The sequence below is a fragment of the Anopheles marshallii genome, chromosome 2, assembly GCF_943734725.1.
Source record: "Anopheles marshallii chromosome 2, idAnoMarsDA_429_01, whole genome shotgun sequence".
Lineage (NCBI taxonomy): Eukaryota > Metazoa > Arthropoda > Insecta > Diptera > Culicidae > Anopheles > Anopheles marshallii.
This window is the reverse complement of record NC_071326.1, coordinates 63,301,307-63,319,831: the sequence shown is the minus strand read 5'-3', so window position 1 is coordinate 63,319,831 and position 18,525 is coordinate 63,301,307. Positions and strand designations below refer to the sequence as shown.

The following is an 18,525-nucleotide window of genomic DNA, read 5'->3' as shown; positions in this document are numbered from 1 at the left end:
CGATATGTCCCGGAGAGAAAACGCAAGCAAGCTTTGACGGAACGTTTGCAGGAAACTCCTTCATCGGCGGTTTACATTTACAGCCATCGAATGCTCGACTTGTCTTTCCGAGTTCGTGCACACTCGAGAGGATTAAGGATATGGCATCGACTGCTGTAGTCCTTTCGCGAACTGGAACCAGCTTCCGGTTTGCTTCTTTCGCGCATGGATGGCGCGACTTTACAACGCGCAGTATTTGTGTATGTGTGCCAACGTTCGATAAAGATTACCCGTCCCACCGGAAAGAGTGGGTCCCACCCTACCAGCTGGTACGGGGGTTTCTTTCTTTCCACGGAATCGTTTTCGTTTTATATGTAAATCCACCGGACGGAAGCCCGAACCGAGTGGTACGAAATGAATCGGTAGGAAAAAGAAAATGCCGGTGGACCAATTTAAAACGCAGCAGAGCAAATCGAATGCACGGAAAGCGCGGAGAGCTTCACATTTAGAAGCGGGACTTAAGCTTCCTGCTAGTGCTGCTGAGAATGCAAAAATGTTCAACTTCCACCTCGCTCGGTTGAATTGGTCGAGTGAATCGGTGGTTGTTTTGGATGAGGAAAAACAAATTTCATCCTCGGCAAACAACCGGAGTGTAATATCAATCGCTAGTGGCTTTTCCTGCCACCGATGTGAAGAGTGAATGAGGAGGAAAGGAGATATTTCCTTAGAAGGAAGTTTATAGCTGTCATCAAAACTGCAATGTTAAAATTGACTCGAAACACGAGTTTCCTAGAAACTGAAGCTAGGTAAGTGATTGCAGTTTTGTTTGGCATGCAATCCGAACGTCGCTCTTGTTGCTCACTTACAATGAATGGTTTAACTGTTTTATTTACGTGGCAAATGAATATTGGAACGCCCAAATCAGACAAATGTTTTGCTTTTGCATTAGTTTTTACAATAAATGATCACCAATAATCTGAAATGATAAGCATTGATACAATTTAATTTTTAAGTCAAATATTCTATTTAATGGTTTGGGAAATATTTAAGCCAAACAAATCATAACTTTATACTATCTACGACCCTTATTACTATAAATTAACAGTGCTCGAAATTAGCTCATAGCTAAGCATCATCAACGAATGTTCATCCAGACTTTGCTACTAGGCGCTGGTTTAAGATTTCTTACAAGCTTCACAACAAGTTCTGCATGCAGGAGGATAGAGAACATGTAAATGTGAGTAGTTATTTGCAGCTTCAACAATCACGAGAGGTTTGCCGAATGAGGTACGTAACTGAATTTTTAAGTATTGGGTAGTACGTAAGTTGGAAATTAAGTAATAAATTTAAGAACTAAAAAAACAGGAGATTTTTTTTTATTTGCATACCCTTTATAATGGATAACAACTATTTGCTATAAAATGATCATTTCTTATTTCATTACTTTTCATTAATCTCTTTAATAAAATTTAAAAATACCAACCAAAAATACCATTGGCAAGCATTCCTTGACCCTTGGGTTTGAAAAATCCGGCCCGATCGGAAGCGTAGATACTCAGATTTACATTGCTAGTTATAAGCTGTTAAAGCAGCCGGTCACCAGCCACAGCCGATCGCTGCCAACCGAACCCGAACGGAACGATGTTATCGAAAATGCGATAGATTGAAAAAGCAGAAGACAACCCGTGACCGAAGGTTACACAGTCGTCACGATGGGCAAAGGACGTGGATGTTATGGTACGATGCGATGCAGGAAATATCGAATCTAGCTGACGGAAGCAACAAGGGCAACGTACGAACGATTCCCAACTCGGCGACGGTTCGCAACGGTTTGGATTGGCTTCTACATCATCATCAACGAACTAAGAAGCGGTATCGCCGAAGGTGTGGATGCGTATTTTCACTCGAACAAATGAAAATACCGTGCGGTTTGGGGTCATTCGGTGGAAAATCGATCGACCCTTTGGTGGAACGAAGAAAATTGGTCCCACGTTTCGCCGCCCGATCGATGGTCAACCATTGGAGGCTTCTTCTTTGTGTTGTGGGGAAAAAGAAAAGGTTGAATCGAGGAAGAAAATCGATAGAGAAAAAGACATTGTACAAAATGTGAGGGGGATCTCAACATATCCCGACGTTCTGTTCGCATGAGTGAGCAATCGGAACGTGCCTGAGGATTCGGTTGTTCGCTCGGTCTGAAGAGGACTGGCTATTGGTAGAATTGAGGACGTGTGTGTGTTTGCTGCTTTAATGTGAACTGTTTGCCTTGATTCGATGGGTAGCAAATAGGCAAGCGGAATGTGTAGAATATTCTACACAGCAAGGCAATCGTCAGGAAAAGAAACAAATGTGAGCCTAGTGAGGGATAAAAAGAAACAAAAATCATTACCAAACGGATTTTGACGCATCTCAAAGATGTCACACACTGGACACATAACCACTCATACGAACCCGTCTTCCACGTCGAGTGATGTGGTGCGAGGAAACAAATTTCATAGCCATTTTCCTGGTTTTAAGACACATGGGTTTGGAAATCCTCGGGGAAAAGGATGGCAAAAGTAATGGGTCGGGTTTTGTCGATGCATGGCACGAAAATTGAAATCAACAGCAAACTTGAGAATGTGTGGGATATGTTTGCCAGATAATGATGATAAACCACTTCGTTCAGCTACGTTGGAATCAGCTCGAACAGACAGAGATAGATTTCCCATGCGTGATTGTGTGATTCGCTTGAGATTTGGTGTTCATGTCTTAGGTTTATTTTTACCATACGGCAAATACGAAACACAACGAACATGTGTACATAAAAATGAAGCAAAATTATATATATATATGTGTGTGTGTGTGTGTTTGTAATATCTTATCAGAGCTTATGTAATAATATTGTCAGCTAGTTAATAACTTCCCTGTGCAAATCAGTGAAGTATCTTCCGGGTCCAAAAAGTCAAATTAGCCAAAAAATGTTTCAAAAATGTGTTTTCATCTAGGAAACAAATATACAGTCAGTCCCCGAGGAACGCGGTTCCTCTTACATGCGGATTCGGAGATACGCGGTTTTAGGAAATTTGAAGCTGAGTTAGTTTAAAGCACAAAATATATGCAAAAAGGTGTAAAATTGGTCTCAAATAGCTTCCTTTGTCGTAAAAAAAATCATTTGTTTTAATTTTATTTTAATGTATTCTATCAAAAAGTAACCTGGTTTGCAGAATAACTTAAGTGCAGAGAAGGAAATTAACTATCTCACTTTGAAGTATAAACGATTTTACTCTCGGATTCGACTTACGCGGAAATTCGAGACTCGCGGATTTTTTCCGGGTTATAGCGATCCGCTATAATAGCGTATCTGGAGACATATATATCGCCAGTATTACGTTTATTGCTTGGAACAATGATTTTAAATGTATTGATAATGTTTTGATAAACACTAAAAATAACAATAACTGCTAACTCCCATGAAATGACTATACACACTCGCACACTCACAATAGATGCCGAAGCAAACCAACGTATGATATTTCTGTCATTCGGAATTCACAAAAACTAGCGATAAGTTTGTAGTGAACTTTGGAACAAATAAACAAAATTCCTTATTAAATACATCTTTTTGAGTAATCCAAAAATATCACATATGAAAATAGTAGGGTTTAACAACGGTTTAACGGTTTACCGTGTTTGGCAAAAAAAAACGGGATCAAAGTTTGGTTTAACAACGGTTTCACGGTTTAACGTTTTAAACAATAAAAATGTAACAAATAAATATTTGTTTACTACAAAATACAATATTTATCTATAGGAGTTTAGAAATACTTTTTTGTTGTTAGATTTTAATTCAAGATAACTTAACTTTGATTTTCGTTCACAAGTGCGAACGAAAATCGTTTTTAAAGTGCAAGAAAGTGTCACATATATTTGGTTGACGTGGTACGGGACGTGTGAAACAATTTTTACTCACCATGACAACTACGGCAGACTTTTGGCGATGGTTTTCGATGAAGGCAACCCATGCCAATACGCCAATCATGCTGTACGCTCCGAGAGTGGCAAAATTACGCGGGTCCGTGAACGACTCGACCAAAGGGACCGTTCCCATCGTCCAGTCGCAGCAAAGATCGCATGGGAATAGTAACAGCCAAAGGTTGACTGAGACGAGATAGTTGTACGACAATTGCCGAGCTGGGGTTACCGCCACCGATGCTGGATTGTCGAACCTGAAACAGAGAGAAAGAAGTAAGTCGGATGTTAAAGAAAAAACAAAACAAGATTTTACGAGCTCCACTAAGGAAATAAGCATTCACTCTCCCTCCCACAGCCGGTCATCCGGAAATTGATGCCTTTATCAGCGAAGATCAACCAAAAGAATGTGCGATCGATCGAACTAATCTAGCCAAACCCATCAAGGGTTGAATTTGGAAGAATTTTTAAGTTAAACATTTTACCGAAAATCGTCTCAGCAACATCCACAAATATAGTGAGTCCAAAAATTTTTTAAGAATTTTATCGAATTATTTTTTTCATGATTAAGGTACCACACTATGTAGCACAAGGACGTGAAGAATGTCCATTCAGCTGAATAACTTCCATTCCATGCGGCATACTATAAACGAATGGCGATTGGTTAGTTGATCACCAATTCTTAATGACACGCACGGCACCTTGGGCGTGACAGAAGCCATAACGTAAAATCATAACCATGACAAAACCATCGCTTACATAGCATGCACATCCGTGCGATTCGAAAATGAACGCAGTCGCAAAACAATATGATCGATAGTAAAGCTCTCATATTTTTACTCGAATGAAATTAGATATTTTATTGGCCTCGGGTTGCACGGGTTGACACGATCAAATTGGCCTTCGCTTCCACGCGGTGGTTGTGAACCCGGGCTGGCAGTATCGTTGGTGACAATATAAGGTACCGTGGAACACCGCACCCGTCGTGCGTCGTAATCGTTGGTGACATGTGACATCGGGGTTTTCAGTGCAAAACCGACGAACAGACGGGAACTGCTGAGGGAAGGTAGGAGTCGAGCTTGCAGAGGGTAAATCTCACCATTTCCTTGCTGAATGAAACCATTTTTCTGCATTTTCCCCACCGTCCGCTTGTGTATGTTGTGGTAACCCTGCTAAGACGGTCTCCATCCGGCAGTGGCGCAACAAAGTAACATTTCCGCGAGCGTCAAACTCGTCAGCGGCGGAGTCACAACCGCCAAGGGAAGGAATGGATTTTTTGTGCCATCACCAAGCAGAGGTACTTCGGCAAAGCACCTCCGTCAGCGTAATAAAAGGAATAAGCCAAACATTCAACACACGCACAGGTTGTTTCTGGGACGGCGAGTGCTGTCACCATTGCTAACTTTGGCTTGCGAGGCAAATCCGTGTACGTGATGAAGGTAAGAGAAGAAAGGAAGGACAGGGAAAAAACAGTTATCCTTGGCGGTCCTCGAACGCTTCCGGGAAATGGTATGCAAGGGGGAAGCGACCAGGCAAACCTACAGAAACGAAGTCATCAACGTTTTTGCTATTGCGCGATTTCACGTCATAAAACTACCATAAAGGTTAATAATTTTCCTTCGGCGCGTATTCTCGCACCACACTTTCCATGCCCGGTTGCAGGGCAGAGGACATGGTACCGTCGGTTGTGAAATGACAGGACCGTTTCTGCTGTCATGTTTGCTTACGCGTGCTACTTGAGTAAGCGTGATGGCTGCCGGGAGGGGCCTTTATACAGCCGTGTGCAGACAATAAGCAGCGAATGAATAGATTGTTAACCATTTTGTATCAAACAGGTATTTTTCACGGGCAAAATGATTGCTTGCTTTTTCAATGCGATAATGGGTTTTGAATGATGTACTCAATGCATAATACAGGGATTTTGAACTCAAGGTAGCATTTTAAACGGCGTTTCAACATGAAATGTAACAGCAATATGAAACGTAGGGATTACGATAACGACGATGACATTTTTACATTGTAATTTACTGTAAAGAGCACATTTTTATCGTAACAATGTGATGTGTTATTTTTAATTTAATCATATTACATATACTATGACATGTGAAATTTTTTGTGAAAATCTGTTCCATTAGCATTTGTTATACCGCGTATAATTCTATATTCTATTCTAGTACTACTTTTAATTTTATTCTGATTTTAAATGGACATAATTAGATAGGGCCAGATTTGAGCTAAATTTTCCATATGTATTTTGATATTTGGAGGCTTATTTGCTGTCAGCTTTCCATACAAATTGGAAAACCAAGTTAACCTAGAATAACAGTGTTTTTCTGATAAGTGAAGAGTCTGATGAGTGAATGAAATCTTCGGTCAGCTGCTTGACGAATGTCAAAACACAGCATTTCTTTCTCAGGTTATAACCAGGTTAGTCCATGTTTCCAGTAAGCAAAAAAGTAAATGAAAATGTTAAAAATATCATCACAGAAGTAGGGTTTGTATGGATATTTCTATTAACATGTTAAAAATATACTTTTAAAAATTTAAATTTTATTTACAATTCTTCAATGTGTAAACATGCTTTTATTTTGATCGAAGTAATCGAGGGCGTAAGAAAAGATAAAATGTTTTGACCTTAATTTTAGTTATCCATCCTATTGTTCTGCAACTATAAAACAATAAAATGTGTCGCAATATTTATAAAACAAATCTCCTGCCTTAAAAGTGCTTTGTTGATTTAATTTGTATGTAGTAAAAAAGTTGCATTGAATTGTGATGTTTATATTTAAAGTTTTAATCTTTACAATTATTATTTTATATTCGAAACAACGAATTAGTATTTACTAATTTACCTACTTAAAATAGCTAAATTAGAGGAAACGAATTATATGTTGAAAAAGAGAATCCTGTGCTTGTTACTGATTTTTAAGCGCACTCGACTGTCTAACAGCCCAGGTTAGGTATGCACCATTTTTATCACCACTCGAGGTCACCAGCACAAGTGAAGGTTGCCCTTCAGCACGATAAAAATGCTCTATTGCCAAATTGAAGCACCTTTAGCAGTTTGCAACGTCACCCGCATGCCGGTAAATGGTCACGGATGCGAACTATGTGCCGCCGGTAGCGCAGGGTAGGAATTTCCGTGAAAATAGCAACAGGATCATGGAAGTGCTGTGAACCCCTGGTGAAGTATGTTGAGAACCGTAGTAAAACATAAGGGCTGAGAGTGCAATAACTTTCGGTTCATCCACTCGGCTAAAGCAGCAGGTTTCCTATGCGTTTGTACTAGCATGGAACGTTTATTTCCACCGTTTTATGGTTACCTTCTTTGTTTTTTGTTGCTGGCTACCAGTAGTGCCATCATAGGTAAGGGGTGTTTCGTTTCGGTTCGAACGTGCAGAATAAGGGTGGAAAACGATGCGTTGGCAACGGAAGGAAATCAAATCATTCCAGCAAAATAACGTTTCCAATCAATTTCCTATTATAGCGTCGAATAGTTTAATGTGTCGGCGAATTTCGCCCGTTCGTGCCCGTACCCCGTCGTGGAGCAGCTTCGCATACGTCGTTAGTGTCAAAGTGAAGCGTGTGCTGCAACGTGTTTCGCACAAATTCAGCGAGAAAAGAGGACACCACCCGTCGGAGTCCGTGTCATGTATGTCGTCGCGAAAAATAAGCATCGGATGAAACGGGAGCAGTACCACGATTAGATGCTAGATTTATTGGACATGCTCTACGAAAGGTGTGGCTAACAATTTACCAGAACACCTCTGCCACCACGGCCGGTGTTGTGTGTTGGAAAGGTGGACGAAATAAGAAAATATTCATTTTAGTTTTCCGTCGAAAACGCGGTGGCGTGCTACGAGCTTGTCACCAAATGAGCTGTCAATTCGATAGGTGTGCTTTCACTGGCCTTACGTTTGCAGTGCTGGGTGTTGTGTACGGTACTGCAAAATAAGATCATTTTCCTCGGCATAATGGTTGAACAACAAAATTAATCTGACGGAAGAACGTTTTCAGGACCGAAGTGGGGAAACCAAGTGGTATGTGAATATTGTACGAACAATCATATTGCATGTATGCTTGTCTTAACGGAACGTACTTTGTCAGCGGGAATACATAACATAAAACTGAATTTTGGTGGGGGTTTCCAGGAAAATTATAATGAAATTGGAATAAAGTTAACACACGTGTACGACAAATTGAAAGGGCAGCTTTACGTGGAATCGAATGGAGCGTAAGAGATTAAATATCGCATTCAAATAGAACTACCATTTCCGCTTTTGTGAAAAGAAAGTCTGTACATTGTGGATCCTGTTTAAATGTTTGGTACTATACTATTTTGGTTTAAAAAGCTTTTTTGTCGAACAGGCAGCCTTTACCGAAAAGGGTTTGCGGAAAAATCGCAAGTAAAATACCTGGTGAAATATGGTTACTAAAGGGTGCCACGAACCCACGTACACCATGAAAAAAAAAACATAAAAACAGTAATCCACCCAAACCCATTTACTAATGTGGCATTAAGTTTGTTCGCGATACGCTTTTATTCAAGAATTTAAGTTTCACATTACTTTGGTTTACATCACTTTGGTTATGATAACGTTAAATTTAATTATACCTACCGGTACAACGCAGATTACAGGGTTTTACAAGACAATTTTTATTGGTAGTATTGAAACCTTGAAGAATCTGATCCGATCCGAACACTTCAATTTCATTTCCTTTTAAAAGGTGTTTCATTTGTAACAGTTGCCGTTCACAATTGTCAAATCGAACCACAAAGAAATGTGAACACAAAAACTATTGTAGGGAATTCATTACGTCATCACTCGTTACAACCCATTACATCAAAGCGTATGACATTTCATTCGCAAAAAGACTCTCTTTAAAAAATCTATTTTTATCAAACTAAAGATGTTGTTTAGTTAACTACAGGTTGATTTAAGTTTTAAAAGATTTTAATTTAACAGCGCTTTTTGCGTCAATACTACTTTGCAGATCAATTTTGGTATATTACGTTGCGTTTCGTGGTATGCAAAGTTAGGATAAAATCAAGTATTAAATGACAAAATAGCCAAAAGTTAAATTTAATTATATCGACTTCTGAAGAAAGCCAATCAAGAACAATGTCCTAACCCCTCATTTCGGGTCATTTCTATACAGATTGTAAAGCTTCATACCATTTGGATTAAGATTACGTACCCATGGGATGTAGTGGGTTAAGCAAAATGTGGTTCAGCTTTGTTAGTCGAATTCATGAACAACGCTGTTGCTATGAACAAGGTTTTGAAAATATGTCAGAGAAATAGCATTTACAACATTTTTTTTAAATATGCTACACATAATATTGAAAACACTGTAGGCATTGGAAATCGACTAGTAAAACCCTGCATAGACTTAAAAAAAGAGGTAAGTGCTGTTGTTGTGATGTTGATTTAAGTAAGTTAAACGTATAATTTGCATTAATGCGCTTCGTTGCTGTGTCAACTATAGCAATTATAACGCTTCATCGTTTAATGCATCTAACATTTCGAATCGTTTATACAGTGGCCAACTTCAGTTGACTGGACATTCGAGAGATCGGTTAAAATTCAGCGTTATCATATGTTGGTTATTATATACACTTCTCTTCGTCGTTAAAATTCAAAACTGGGTGAAACCCCTTCCCCTCAAAAAAAAAAAAACGAGATTGTGTTGTTATCATAAATCAAATTAAAAACCTATCGAAAGTTGAAGTTTCCCTTTTCTGAATGGAATGTTGTGTTGATACACTCGGCATAAAGTCTGCAGTGGGAATATAAAGCGTAGCCATGTTACAGAAACCTGGTACGAGCCGAATAAAAAAGCAGATATAGTAGGGTATGCGGGACGCGCTAGGCAGGAGTGATGAGTAGGCTCTACGCACTGACATGTTTCCCATCAGCTCTAGCTTCACATCGAACAGGTTCATCCCTTCCATGAAGCGGATCCGATGGTAACTGTGACCTATGATCTTCCTTTTATGTCTTTTTCGCATAAAAAACGGATCACTCCCGGTAGAACGGGTGGTGGAGTGGAGCGACTGGAATATATTTTGCTTATTTCATTTCGAGTACCCTCGTATACGCCCCGTACTCCGGACGGGGGGATTGAGTGTGTGCGAGTGTGTCCTACGGACCCTCGTCAAAACATGAAACATAATTTATGAACCAGCAAGCATCATCTTCCAGTCTCACCCGAATATTGTCCCTTCTCGATGGTGGGTTGCTATTTTTTTTTCTTCACACACAACGTTACCCCTTAACAGACAGAGCTTTCCATCCTCTTTTTTTGTTCATTGTCTCGTAGTGAAAGTGTCTTGACCTCATTCCCATTTCTTGCTCACGAGGGAAAGGGGCATGGACTTTGCACTTTGGGCGCTCGGAAAAACGAGCTGCAAAGTGGAACGAATCGGGTGACGAAACGAAGCGTCACGTATGGGATGGTGAGTGTGTGTGTGTGTTTTTTTTTGCATCGTGAACACCCCCTTTACATAAAACTGCCAAAGTGTGCGTAAGCAAATGTACTTCCGCGCGAGCCTTCGAAATTGGACGGTGTTCGACACGATGAATCTGAACTTCGTGTGGGAATTTTATCCGATTTCGGTACATCAGTTCATGGGAAGGCCGCCTTCAAATCTGCCTCACTGGTCAATCGGAAAAGGTTCGGCTTGCGATAAGCCGATTTTGCATGGCTTCCCGAATCTCAATGATACATGGAGGCGCCTGGTGCCGTTCCGCGGGTGATGGGGATTATGGTGATATTTTTTTATTTGTTCATCACGGAATAATTCCACCGTGCAGGCGTTAAATCAGTTTACTTCCTTTTACTCGCCGCTGCGAACCGTTTCGGTTGATGCATACCATCACGGAGGGCGCCGTTCATGCGGTGGTATCGCATTTTTTACGACACGTCGAACAATTTTTGTGACCAACTGTTTCGCTAGTGCGTGGAATGGAGAGCGCGCGCATGGCATCCGGGGCATGTATTATGGATGAAGTTTTGGTAATCTTTTCTTTTTTTTGTTTGCAAGAACCTGCACCTTAAACCGTTCTATCCCACTCAGGGAAGGCTTATTGTTACATGCCATTGATTTCGGTCCGGACCGGGATGATGATGATGGTTCCAGCATCGCGGCGGTTCGGTTCGACCCTTCGGTTCGGATGCACTTAATGGAAATTTAATCATCCGCTACGGGGGATTAATTAATGTTTAATGAAGCCTTTCGTTTCGGTCGAACTAAACGTTCGGTGGGGTATTTTTTTCGGTGGGAACGAGGGGATACGGTGAATTATTCGCTCAGATCAATTTCCTTGTGGAACGTATAGACGATCAGTGTTGATACGAAGACAGGGTGGTATGGATATCCTATCCTTGTTAATTGATTCCACGGGATCAATATGACATTTTACGTCAAATGAAGGTAGTCAGTTTTGATAAAGCTAACAGTGTCAAATACGCCTTACTAAATGGTGTAGTAAAGTTTATATTTGATATTCGTATTGCTATCTTTATTAACATATGCCATGAGGACACAATAGTTTTCATACTGTACATAACATTCATGTTTTAGTTAGCAAGTGTACATGAGCAATAGAAAGCAATAGCACCAGCATTTACCACATTGTCAAACATTACAAAATAATCATTCTCGTGAAAAGTATGCTTTATGCAATAAAAATTAAAAGAACGCCTAAACTGCAGACGTTGGAGAACGAAAAAGTTGTACAAAGTTGGGGCAACATGTCTACCTAAAATCAAATTCTTGTAGCTTAAAAAAAGAAGTATACCAGTCGTCTAAGCTTTCCATGTTGCATATCATACCACAGCGGTGAACCGATTAAACTGTGGTAAATTGACTTTGGTGATATTCGTTGGATGCATGACACTGTAACTAATGGAGGGCGCTTCCAACGATGAAAATCTGCGCGTAGAAGGAAAAACTTGTCGAACAAAAGCCGTCCAAACCGTAGCGAGTGCATGGAGGTCAGCTTGCCATGAACGGTATGGTGGTGAGTTAAACGCTTTCTCTTGCTGCAGAACGCTCACCAAAGAGGCACAAACCGGTACAAGAAACAATGATAGTTAAGGTTGAGACGAGTCGGTATGGTCGATTGTAGCCCGAACGAAGGGACAACCGACAAGGGCACGGTTGCCGATCACGTGGTAGCAGCCGATCGATGGAGGAACAGACCGAGTGTCCGGTGTCCAGGCTGGTGATGACAGAGTATGTACGGGATGGTACGGGACAGTGTCACCGGTTTAGTAGTTCCTTCGCAGCACAAAACGACCGTAATCCTAATTAAATTCTCTCGTATCTCTCACATCGCAGAGGCGGGTTTGAAGCCATGTCGGTATACGGTACGGTTCCTCAGCGCACCCGGTCTGCGTGTGTCTGAATTTGAAGTTTGATATACGACCATGGGCATCATGTTCACAGGTTCCAGCATTCGTAACATTACCGCACCACAGCCTCGGGCGATTTCCCCCCGGCATCGCCTCATCCAATCGATAGCCGATGAGCATTGTTGTTTATACGGTGGACCATGTTAAACCAGCTTCTGCTCTCCGGGCTCATCACTGCCGTCCTCCTTACACACCTTATCATTTACCAGCCAATGAGCTAGAGGTCTGTCGCAGCCTGTTAATGCAGCACGGTACGTGCCGGGCTGGTCGGTTTGTGACTGCAGTGGTGCACATGATTTTGCGGACCGACATAGTCGTAGTAAATCCCCCGGAAAATCACACACCGGGCAGGTGCGTAGTGTACCGTGACGTGAGGTTTAGCCTACGGCAGACAAGTAGTTTGATTTTACAACGCTCTCCGCCTAACGCAGTGGGCGGAAATTACATTCATGGGTGATTTATCATACGAACCGTAGGGCTCATGAGCAGCCGGTGTAAGTGTGCGCAGCAATTTTTTCTGTGCGGGAATGTGTGTGTGCAACTGTGCTGGAAGGAAACAGTGCACGGTTGTTTTAATGAGCAGATTTTCTGGTTGCCCAATTCAGGGTAAGCTTCTGGTGTACATGGGTCATTGGCAGCAAACCCTTAGTGAACCGTTGCAACGGTATGCTTGGGTTGTAATTAAACGCAGAATCATGCAACAAATTCTAATGAACTGATGCATTGTTGCAGGAACGGAATTATGTACACAGGCCGTACCCAAAACCTAAACTAACAACAATCGAAAAAAGGGACACAGATACACACAGCTGTGTCCGTTCGAAATACAAGGTGAAAGAAGGATTGCCTACCTTTAGACGTAACAAGGATGAAACGCTCACCTTCGGGTTAGTATTAAGTTACATTCTATCCATTTAATTTCTAGAGCATGATTCCTTTGCATGAGCATGAACCTTTAGCAACTCTGTAGCAGGTGATTCAATACAATCCAATACGCCTTCGTCATCGTTTCGGTTTGGTTGCAAGAGAATAATGGTTCGAAGTGGCTAAAATTGCTCCCCGCACAGAAAGCCGACAGATAAAGCTCATTTACCTATTAAAAGATGCAACGATGTAGATGGATTCTCCATCGGTTGCGTTAGACCAATCTCGGCAGTATGATATTCGATAATGCAATGCGATACCTATACAGGTGTGCGTTGAATATTTGGCAACATTGAAGATTGGCAACATTGGGTGTGCACATTTTTGGAAACGGAAGAGCAAAAGGGAGCGTATTTAATTGGTGCCATAAAGTACGATAAATAATTACCACCGATTGACTGAGCGTATCTCTGCCTGGACGGATGCAACCGAGGCGAACTGTTTCGAAACCAGGCTCAGCGGATTATAAGCTAGGCAACCTAGCGTCGGTGTGCATTAGCAGACAAATTAATCGAATCGGTCTGTATCGGTCTCTGGTACAGGCATGGCAGCAGTGACAATATCGTGAGGTATCGTATGGTACCATGTGGAATGTTGCCACATTGCCTGTCACTGTCACAAACCAATATGCGATGACCGATTGGTAGAGCTCGCTCGATCGACCCGATACCCTTTCTCTCTTACGATCGTAATCAATTTTTCGGCGTTTGCATACCTTCGGGGGCAAGGTTGTGTCTGGAGCGAACCACGAGATTGATAGCACGAATGTACTCACCTGGTAAAAACAGGCAGCTGGGAGCCCATGATCTGCAGCCGGGCAAACAACAATGCCACGGTGGTAACGCACAGCACTGCTAGTCGGCGGGATGCTTCATGGGGCCACCAGCCCGTCGGCAGGGCGAACGTTTTCCCGCTCATCATCGACCGGGCCAGATGGTAGATGTCACCGAGTCGAATCTGCGCCAGTGAACCGGAAAAGAGAAAGAAAAATAGGAAGGGATGAGTGCTGATGATTGAATTATTCCACTGTCCAGGTACGCTACGGACAACCGTCTGCAAGAGCCCGTTGACGACTAATAGCTTGGCCGGCTCGGTGGAAAAACTGGAACAACCTTTGACTTGAAGTCGTTGTAGGTTTTTGCAACGCAAACAGACATCAATTATTACCGGGAACGCAGGACTGTTTGGTACATTGGATTTTGAAGGAGTTGCGGACACAATGTCCGAGCAGGTTGGCGAACACAATGACTCAACGATAACTAACCTTGATGAAGAAATAATGGATCCTCGGGCAAACAGTACTGTGCGGTGCAGAGGTAAATGTCGAACGAAGATACTATCTGCTCTTGGGACGAAATGAATATCCGTAAGGTGTGTTACCGTCACGCTGCGAGTCTAGGACAATTTGGACGGTGTAGAAAAGCAGAGTATAATACGAATATCTCACTGGGTGCTAAGAGAATAACTCTATTAGCAGTGACTCATTCTACTAATGGAATTGTGTGATACGGATTCCGTAAAGACCGTTGAGTTACATCAGGCAAATTGAAGGTGCTCATGAAATAGGAATTTTTTCTTCTCCGAATGTATTTCCGTTGTCTCAACGTTTTTTTCGTAGAAAGACACCCTTAAAAGGGTACTCAACCACAACACACTCTGATGAGCTGTTACTTTGTTTGGCAAATGTACGTTGTATCTCTCGTATATCTCACGACTGGTTCTCGCATTGCACCATCTAGGCGTAATGTGTCCTCCTGGGCGAAGAAAGGTAGGCTCCTCAAGCATCGCAAACGAGACAAATGGACACCGAACATAACCGCCTACGGTTTGCGTAAACCCTTTTGGCATCATCTTTGGCAACCGAACAAGGTGTACACACCGAGGTAAAAATGCTATAAAACGTGCGAATGAAGCACTAAATCACATACACTCTTAAACTGACACGTGCATTACGTGGCAGCAACGCACAGCGTCGTTCCATGGTCTGGAAGATGTGAATGAATTGTGGCGCATTTGTCTTTCAAACATTACACACACGCGACATGGTATCCGTACGGCTGTACCATAATCTTACCAGATTATTTAATGCGCTCTCGACGCGTTAAAGCACTGCCGAATGTTACCGTCCGGAGGTATAAGCAAGTCTTGTTTTTTGTTTTTGCCTCTGGCAAGTTTTCATTCAGACTCTCCGCCTAAGCACACATTAGCTCTCAGCTTCCGGCAAGGGAAGCTTACACGCCCCAACATCATTATCATCAGCGGCAAACGAGCTCACTTAAGGCTCGTAAACTATCTGTTTATGCTTTGCAAATGGACCCGTTGCGGTTGTTTACCGGGAGCTGATGAATGGGTGGGTAAATTTGACTTTTTTCTCTCCCTCTCTCTCTTCCAGTGGGAATGATGTTGACTAAGTAGCGACGCATTCAGTCATTAGAAAGAAAGAAAACGATTTATTGCAGCCAAGCGAGGAATCGTCAGGATCATCTTCAACAGTTTTACGCTGTGATAGACGCAGTGTATGCTATGCATTCCGATGTGGTGTAATAAATTAATCCACATTTAGTAACAGTAAGCATGAAACGTATTTGAACTTAAGAATAATGCACAAAATGTGGATGGATGAGAAACTTTTGCCTTATGTATTTATTTACCGACGCAATACAATCTTATCGTAGGAGGATGCCCAATAATCCCTTTTGTAAAATCACACCTGCACCATCACACCTTTGTTTTCTGGGCGTCTGCCTTTAAATGTGGCATTTCCGAACGGTATAAATTATGATCACAAAAGCAAACATCATTCGTTGGCTGCTTGGTCTTCCGTCATGAATCCACAGAACAAATCCACACAAAAAAATTATTCGAAAGCCACAAAGCCGCCAGTGTTTCCCTTCACATCGCACAGTGGGTAGTGTCGAACAAATTAGGGCCATAACAATATTTATTATCGAATTACCAATTTAATGTTACAGCATTAAGTATTTAATTATTTTAAACAATTATTTATAAAAAATACTAGAATTATGATTTAAAAAAAAAAACAATAAAATATGTTCAAAGTTCGAGATGTAGTTTGTAGATGTAGCAGAACAAAACTCTTTCGCAAATAGCAGTTATGATAAAAAAAAACTTATACCTGGTGGTGTCTGCTATCTAACGTACAATTCAACAGAATTGAAAAAAAAAGTTTAACAAACGTTTGCGTACACAAACATTCACAACATGTATTTTGTAACATAAGTTGATAGTAGATATAGGACATGCGACATGCCTCCTTCATAAAATCGTCCAGACAATATTTGATTACATGTTAATATTATTAGGCTTTAAATTTCTGAAACAGTTTTTCAATAATCTTTTCGAACAACCTAGAAACATGCAGATGATGTACTAAGTTGTCTATTTGAATGGGAAAAAGAATCAAATTTGGTTTATAATTATTTTTTTAAAATTTTTTACGGCTGATGCTTATCAGTCGCAAGGGCCAAAAATGATTTTTCACAAATCTTGACTTTGACAGTTTTGTCTGCAGAAACCATATAAAAAAATATATAACATAAAAAAATAAATAATAAACAAATAATTTTTTCTAGTTGAATATTGATATACCAAAATTGTGGAAAAATGATGAATTTTGAGCTTATATCCCGTCAATTGCTCTATGTGTATAGGTAGTGCGAGCGCTTCGGATCTTTTTTTTTTGGGTGGGGCGTCGTTTGTTTGGTCTGGTGTTTGTTTCAAATTTTAAGCCTCGCTGGTAAACGTTAGTGCAGTGGCTTGCGCTTTGAACAAACGGCGGTGGCTTTCGATGGGGTAAGCTCTGATACATTTTTCTTTCAGTGCTCACCATACCACAGCTGCGATGGTGTCGATTATGGGGCGAATTTCAAGGGAACAGAGATCCACCTCTCGGTGGTGTGCTTGTGGTGATTGCTGATGATTACGTTTACCGAAATTGCAACAAGGGAGAAAACGATAGAGGAGGTGATGGGGCAGGCTTTAACAACGCGAGCATAAATAGTTTTCCGTGGAAAAGGGCTAATGCTGCCCTCATTCCGCCCAAGTGTGTACCGAAGAGTGAGGTGGGCATGATGTGTTGGTGGGATTTATTTCACCCGTGCTGAGTTTCCACTACCGGAATGGTTTAGGATTGTTTTCGGGAAAAGTTTTACCATTGCAGTTGGATGGTGGAACGGTTCCGCTACACTCGATAAGGCAAATATGCCCCGATGCCGGAAAGTAAGGGGCCTGCGCTGATCGATAGTCGGATGGTATAGCTTTATTTATTTTCGCACACCGCAGGTGCACTGAATTTTGCGATTGTTTTTCGTTACGATCGAGGTTTTACCGCGTACACTCATATATCACAACCACCGTCACACCACTATCAACGGCAGCATAAACCATTCGGGTAAAATCACGTCCTCCTACTAGCTCGAACGCATTTGTGGCAATGGTCGCCCGTAGACTGTATGTATCAGGTGCGATGGAAAAATTAAACATACCTCTGGTTTCTAATGCAAACGAAGCTTGTGTATTCGCTCATATCCTACACACACTACTCGCGCATGTATGGGGTGGGTAAAATAATCATCCCATTTGCCGATATTATCCTAGATCGGTGAAATGGAGCTTTCATACTTTACACTTGGCAGCAAAGCGTTTGCTATGGCTTGCGAATCATTAGAGTTTAATTTTCCACGCTGCTACTTACGCTCGGATGAGCGTAAATTGTAAAATAAATTGTAACGCTAGTTTGCGTAGCGTGTGTGCTTAAGCTGTTTGGCGTTTATTTTAAACTGAATGTTGTATCTTCGATTAGCTTACACATATTGACTTTTTGCACAGAGTACAGATTGGAATGTTTTTTTAATTGCTGGATACATGGTTTTATTTGAAATGCAATTGATAACAACGATTTCAGTAAAAGAATGTATAAACTACAAACTAATCTTTATTGTGTTTAGGAGAAACGTAGATTTATTGAAAATGTTACTTGTGCCATTGTGTGATGTCTTTTCGCATTATATTGAAGATATTTGAGCTCATGTTTTACGAATGTGGCACGGTATGGCACCACTTGTGCTCTACCCAACATGGATTCATACCCAAACGAACTAATTTTGCAAAACCACATCGAATTCCACAAGCGAGGTCTGGAATCTGGTCCCAGATAGTTGCGATCTTAAGGAAGCTTTCTATTCTGGGTTTCTGGGACTGAAACTGGAAAAGCTGGAAGTGTCCCTCAGCGTA

The 18,525-nt window shown here is 41.3% G+C and overlaps 1 protein-coding gene across 1 annotated transcript in view; it reads right to left on the bottom strand.

The window, feature by feature from the left end:
* The window catches only part of LOC128719294 (protein O-mannosyl-transferase Tmtc3), a 135,700-nt gene that overhangs the window by 10,363 nt on the left and 106,812 nt on the right, over window positions 1–18,525 (bottom strand). The window contains exons 6-7 of the mRNA XM_053812919.1: window positions 14,048–14,229; window positions 3,929–4,184 (exon numbers count right to left, since the gene is read on the bottom strand). Of these exons, the coding sequence (XP_053668894.1) occupies window positions 3,929–4,184; window positions 14,048–14,229 (438 nt within the window). The remainder of the gene's footprint in view (window positions 1–3,928; window positions 4,185–14,047; window positions 14,230–18,525) is intronic.